The 6713-nt window shown below is 39.5% G+C and overlaps 1 protein-coding gene across 1 annotated transcript; it reads left to right on the top strand.

Moving 5' to 3' along the window:
- The first annotated feature begins 1160 nt into the window (after window positions 1-1160).
- LOC134615708 (E3 ubiquitin-protein ligase TRIM39-like) lies at window positions 1161-3411 on the top strand. Its single transcript, XM_063460297.1, has 2 exons — window positions 1161-1231; window positions 1350-3411. Exon 2 carries the CDS (start codon window positions 1352-1354, stop codon window positions 2981-2983), a length of 1632 nt encoding a protein of 543 aa, XP_063316367.1. The 5' UTR covers window positions 1161-1231; window positions 1350-1351; the 3' UTR covers window positions 2984-3411.
- Window positions 3412-6713: the final 3302 nt, after the last annotated feature.

Here is a 6713-nt window from a genome sequence, read left to right as displayed (position 1 = left end):
GACTGCCACGTGCTGCAGTGTCTGCAGTACAATTCAGGCAGATTATAGGTGCCAAATTGCAAGAGATAAGAGACCTCGTTGCTATTTTTCTTTGATGGATTAGGAAAGGTCAGGATGAACTACAGGATTTCCTGGACATGAACTAAGCGGGTGCTGTAGATGATATAAGAAATTGTTACAGCGAAAGCTTAAGGGACAAGTCTTCCTGCCTCACAAGACACAAGCATACGCACAAAGAACTAGAGGACTAGAGAAACACAAGCACAAAGAAGTAGAGAAACACAAGCAGTGAAAGCAATCTGTGTGTGGGAACTCTGGGACAATGTCAACAGATGGAACTGAGCATACTAAGCAGAGCAACACCATGTAGCATCAGCTGACAGATTCACAACGGAAACAAGGGAGATTGGAGTAGCCATAAAAAAACTATAATTAATCCCAGAGTGTTTTTTTTTCTTTTTTGTTTGTTTGTTTGTTTGTTTTTTTTGAAGGCACTCGGGATTTTTAATCTTTAGCATGGAAAATGTGTGTACACCTTATTCTAGCTTTACAAACCATCTCAATTGTCCATCAGCTAGCTGGCCTGCAATTCTGGTCCAAGTAGAAATCACAGCTGTCAGTGTGAACACTTCTCCATACATGCATTTTCCCAAGAGGACGGATCCGAATGATTTGAGTAATGCGCACACGTTCCATTTAGCACCCTCTGGAGGCTAACACCTGTGGGTTTGAGCAAACGGTCTCAACACCTTTACAAATACAAACAATACAATTCCTTAATTTAGTACATTTTACTTTATCCTATATCAGTATAAGGTTTTAACACGTAACCAATTTACTTTATATAATTTGCAGTTGTTAGTCTATAATTTAGAACTTTCCGGGTTTTTCTTTTCCTATATAGCTTTTTTAAATCCATAATGAATTTACCTACATCAAATCCCAAAACGAGCTTCCCAGAGCCCCCTTAGTTAAGTTCTTATCTTTTTTTTTTGCACACTTAAATTATATATTTTTTAATGCGACTCACACCAATTTTAATCTCATGAAAGGGTTAAAAAAAATAAAGAGGCGTATCATAAGTGACCACTGGGGGAGGGCCGCTTCTGGACGCCAACGTGTTGAAACGAAACTTAAGTAAAACCCCTCAAAGAAAACAGTTTTTTAAATAGAACTAGTTTGCTTTCTATTTTTCGCAGCTTTTATTAATCAGAAACTTGAGACTTTGCAGGTATGGTTACTTTACTGGTTTCTTACACAGTGAGCAGTTTGTTCAGTCCATTGAGTTGAATTGTATTAGTTTTAGGTTATTAGTATTCATTTATTTATTGTATTTCGCTCTTGTGCAGATATGGCAACTGCCAGCAGTCTGTTGTCAGAGGAGAGGTTCTTATGCTGCATCTGTTTGGACGTGTTTACCGAGCCAGTGTCAACCCCGTGTGGTCACAACTTCTGCCGCCCGTGTATCCACAAGTATTGGGACACTAGTGACGTTTGTCAGTGTCCATTTTGCAAAAGGACATTTTCTTCGAGACCTGAACTCAACGTCAACACTACCATGTCTGAGTTAGCGGCTGAGGTTGCAAAGCTGGTCCAAGTCAAAGTGTCAACTTCAGACCGAGAGCTCCCAGAAGGAACAAATGTGCTTTGTGATATCTGCACCGGGATGAAAGAAAAGGCCGTTAAGTCTTGTTTGATGTGCCTTACTTCTTTCTGTGTAGTCCACCTGGAGCCTCATCAGAGAGTTTCAGTGCTTAAGAGCCACAAACTAATCGATCCTGTGATTAATCTTGATGAGAGGATGTGCAAAAAGCACAACAAGATAACAGAACTGTATTGTAGGACTGACAAGGCCTGTGTTTGTGTGTTGTGTTTCAAAAGCGATCACAAGAGTCACAATGTCATCTCGCTAGAGGAAGAGTATGAGGCTGTGTTAGCAAAAAATGATGAGGTAATGGAAAATATCCACAAGATGATACAATCACGATGCGATAAGATAGATGCGATTGAAAAGTCACTTGATGCCAGCCAGAAAGAAGCCGATGAAGAGAAAGAAGCCAGTGTGCAGATGTTTACTGACTTCATTCGCTTTATTCAGAAGAGTCAAGCTGATGTTGTTGAGGTGATTGAAGAGAGGCACAGAGCGATGAAACAAAAGGCGGAAGGTTTTCTGAAAGAGATGAGGATGGAAGTTGCTGAGCTTAAAAGCAAAAGAAGCCAGCTGGAGCAGCTGTCACGATCTGAGGACCATCACTGTCTTGTCCAGAACTTCTCAAGCTTACGCGTTCCTTCAAGCAAGGACTGGTCCAATGCTAATGTTTACAGCAACTTGTCTTTTAATGAAGTGAGAAGAGCCATGGCTCAGGTGAAACAAACAGCTGATAAAATTTTGGAGAAAGTTCCAGAGATCAAAATGAAAAGAATGAGAGAACATGCAGTAGACTTGACTATTGATCCCAACACAGCACATTGCTCACTTACCATTAGTCAAGACCGAAAACAAGTTGGAACTGCAGAAAAGCAGAATCTTCCAAAAAATCCGAAAAGATTTGAGATGTATCCAGAAGTCTTAGCAAAGGAAGGCTTCACAGGGGGGAAGTTTTACTTTGAGGTGCAGGTGAAAGATAAGAGTAAGTGGACTGTTGGAGTGGTGAGAGAGTCTGTAGATAGAAAGGGAGACACACGTCTATCAGTTTCAGATGGTTATTGGACCATCGGATTAAATGAGGGCAAGTATTATGGATATGAAAATTCAGCTGTTATATTGGTACAGTTAAAAAAGCTTCAAAAAGTGGGCATCTTCGTGGATTACGATAAGGGAGTGGTTTCTTTCTATGATGTGGATTCCAAGTCACACATCTACTCTTTCAGTGGCTATCGCTTTAAAGAGAAACTTTATCCATATTTTTGCCCTCATTATAACACAGACAAAATGAATGTTGCCCCTCTTGTCATAACACCTGTACCTCACAGATTAGCTTAGTATGATCCTCATTTGCAGAAGACAAACTAGGCTTCAACATTTCCATAATCAGTATGTAAAACTATATCTGCTTGGAAGTTCATCACCAGATCATTCTATGTGTTTGCCTTCTTTGTCTAATGTACTATGCTATGATGTTAATATATTTCAGTGGCTAAAATTACCAGCTGACTTCATAATGTAAGTAAGATAGACTTTGACAAGATATTTTTATGTATATTTTCGTATTTAGACAAGGTTACATGCAAGCGAATTAAAAAAAAATACACACACACACACACACACACACACACACAGAAATACATGCCAGACCTTTTGCTTTTTGTTGTCAAATTCAAATTAAAAGCTTTATCAGATTCACTGAAAGAGATGATATTAAGATGAGAAGATGAACATTGACAAACTCTCTGTTTAAGTTGTCTTTTGTAATTAGCAGTAACTGGAAATGAATTGATTTTATGTATTTGAAAAGTTATCTGAATAAACTTCACCTCAAGACTGATTTTCTCATATCGTTCATTTATATTGCATTCCTCATAGTTTAGGCAGAACTCATATAAATACAAAAGGACTGTAACGGCTTCCCTGTGCCATTTTGACCCATTGAATGCACTACATTGCTTCAAAAGATTACAGTGGCTTTGGTTAAGTGTGTGCATAAGACATAACACACCTTGAAGAAGATATAGAGATATTTAATTCTTCATATAATTACAGGCTAAAGGTCAGTGTCGCCGAGCCTTGCTGCTACCCTGCTTGGAGTCTTTAACACTTCAGGTTTATGATGGAACTCGCTGCGACTCACATCTTTGTCACGCTCACAGCTTTGTGAGACTTATAAGTCAATCAATAGTATTCTGCCCACTGCTTTCACTCCTGACTCCTGCCTGTGTGCTCCTGCCCCCACACTGATTTGTGTGCATGATAAAGTGGATGCGCTCGCATTATCCTCAAGTGTGATGCGTGGGCTGATCTTCTTAAGCACTACTGATGGAGCTCACCCATAACTGTGACTAAAAACCAGTGTGTTTCATTGTGTGTTGTCTGTCATTAATGGGAAATGAGCCCATTTTTCCTTGCGACAAATGTTTTGTTATGTTTTTCAAAGTGGGTTACTATTAACTGAATCCTTTGATAGAATATGAAAAGACTGAGGGAGAGTAATGAAAGAGGTACGGATACCTCTGGAAATGGAAATCAAACATTGTGCGATGAAAGATATTTTGACATACTTTTTTGGAAGAAGGCAGCGTGAATATTACATTGCAGGATTTAACTGCATTATTCTCTCACTAACATGATCTTCTATCCCATCTTAAGCTAAAGATATACTTTTTTCTTTTAGTCGTATGTCTAAAAGACTGAGGGCCAATTGTGTAATCCGGTGGAAAATAGAAATAGAAATAGAATGATTTAGGGTCAGCTCTACATGAGGTTGATGTGAAATACAAGGGGAGGAATCTCTGACCTGAAACAACACCAGGAGAGGGCAGTGAATATCGGAAGGCTACTGGGAAGGAAAAAAAAGTCTAAAAATGGTCAATCACACTTCTCTCTATTGATTCAAAGTACACATTTGTTGTGCTTAGAGCCACAACACAATCAGTGATGACACAGCAGGTGTTTTGACTTTTGCAGTCACTAAAAAAGCACCTGCTGTGACTTCTGATTGGGATGAAGAAAGAGGGCAGCATGCTTAAAAGTTACAGGAGTTACAGTAATGTACAAAAGTCTTGAGCCACTCTTCATTTCTTTAGATTTTGATTCCACAGAGCCAGACTTGCTTGTCATTTTGTATAATGGTCTTGAAAAACCTCCAGGCTTTCTGAAGGCCATTTGAGATGTAGCTGGCCCTTCATTTAAACAGCCTACTGTTCACTGAAACCTCATCAAAAATTATCTGAGTTGGAAGGGTGGCTGTTAATAAGCCATTCTTAAGGAAGGAGAACAGAGAGAAATAAGGCCGAGGTGTGCCAAATTACACAAGAAGTTGACTGGAAAAGAAAATCAGTGGTAATATGTCTTATGGAGTAATGAATCCAAATTTGAAATATGCATGGAAGAGGTCCGAAGAGAGATACAACAGTGAATGTCTATAGCCATCTTTAACACAGCGTGGACACTCTACCGTGCTTTGAGGCGGGATTTCAGCCAGTGTTGTTGGAGATCTTATCCAAATTAATCAAATTATGAATGTAGAAAAGTTCCACCAGATTTTGATCGACCATGTAATACCACATAGGAAGTGTCTGATTGGCAGCAACTTCATTTTTCAGTACGACAATGATCCAAACACACTGCCAATGTAGTCAAAGTATGCCTGGATGCTGGATGAAACAACACATCAGTCATGGATTGACCTCTCCAGGGTTCGAACCTCAAGATAATCGAAGCAGTGTGGGATCATCTTGACAGAAAACAAAACAAAAGGCAGTGAGCATCCAAAGAAGAACCTTGGATGTCTTTCAAGAAGCCTGCAGAACTACGAAATTACAAGAAAGCTTACCTATTAGAGTTTAAGCTGTGTTGAAGAATGAAAGGCAGCTTTAACTGAACAAAAGGGGGGGAAATCCCACATTGACAGCTTACTCAAGAGACAAAAAGCATTAGAACTCAAGTCATTACCTTACTTAAGGATAAATAAGTTAATCAATTACACTAACGCATAAGCAGAAAATAACCTACAGTAACTGGTTTCTATTAAGGGACAGAAACGATAAGAAATCAAGGACAAGGAGTGTGGTGTAGATAAGTGAGGAAATCCGATCATTACTACAAATTTAGTTGAAATGTAAATATTTTAACTATGCTGTGTGAGGTGGGCCCCTGGGCGCCTCCTGAGCGGGCTTTACCGGGGATGTCCTACCGGGAGGCTACCCAGGACACGCTGGAGATTACATCTCTTGGCTGGCCTATAGGAACGCCTCGGTGAGTCCAGGAGGAGGGGAATGGTTTGCTGAGGCTGCTGTCCCCCGACAACATAAAATGGATGGATGGACATATTCTAATACTTAAAATAAAGATTCCAAAACGGAAATGATCGAATAAAGTATCTACAAATGTCCTCAGAAATTTATGTATATGTGCATTGTTTGAATGGACCTGCTCTGACTGATTTTCATATGACAACGAATACATGACTGTTTCCATGCCTTGTCTGCGGTAGACTACTCAGTCATGAATCGGGCCAAATAACTTTTTGTGCGTTTTGGTTGTAACACTGAAAAAACATATCGTCAAAATCGTTTTTAGCTTTCCACAAATTGCCATGAAATTATAAACGGAATCAACTTTCAAGTAACAATGTAACTATAACATGATTCAAAGTTTCCTCTGAAGCTGATTGGCTTTATGTCTAGATAATTCTAAAACGTTGGTCCTCGATTCTGATAGGCTTTGTGCCAAGTAATTCAAAACTATTTACTGCTACTAATCGGAAGCTGCACACCTGTAATCGATTTACAGCTAATCCAGATATCATTAAGGGACCTATAGGTAGCGTACACCTCTGTCAACATTAAACAGCCTCATGGTCAGAATTAGCATACCACGTTCGTATTGCAGTTGGGTTTTTTTCCTTCTCCAACTCAAACACCTGTGTTATATAAGCGAGCCACTGAGAATCGTGCCGGTTGCCTGGGTCCTTTAACTGTGGGAAAGTCTGGTGTGAGAAGGAATCTAGCTTTGAGAAGGCAGAGATAAAGCTATTCTTTTTGGTGACAGTTGTATT

Source organism: Pelmatolapia mariae, linkage group LG17 (genome assembly GCF_036321145.2).
Source record: "Pelmatolapia mariae isolate MD_Pm_ZW linkage group LG17, Pm_UMD_F_2, whole genome shotgun sequence".
Lineage (NCBI taxonomy): Eukaryota > Metazoa > Chordata > Actinopteri > Cichliformes > Cichlidae > Pelmatolapia > Pelmatolapia mariae.
The sequence above is the reverse complement of the archived record's forward strand: the minus strand, read 5'-3'. Positions and strand labels throughout refer to the sequence as shown.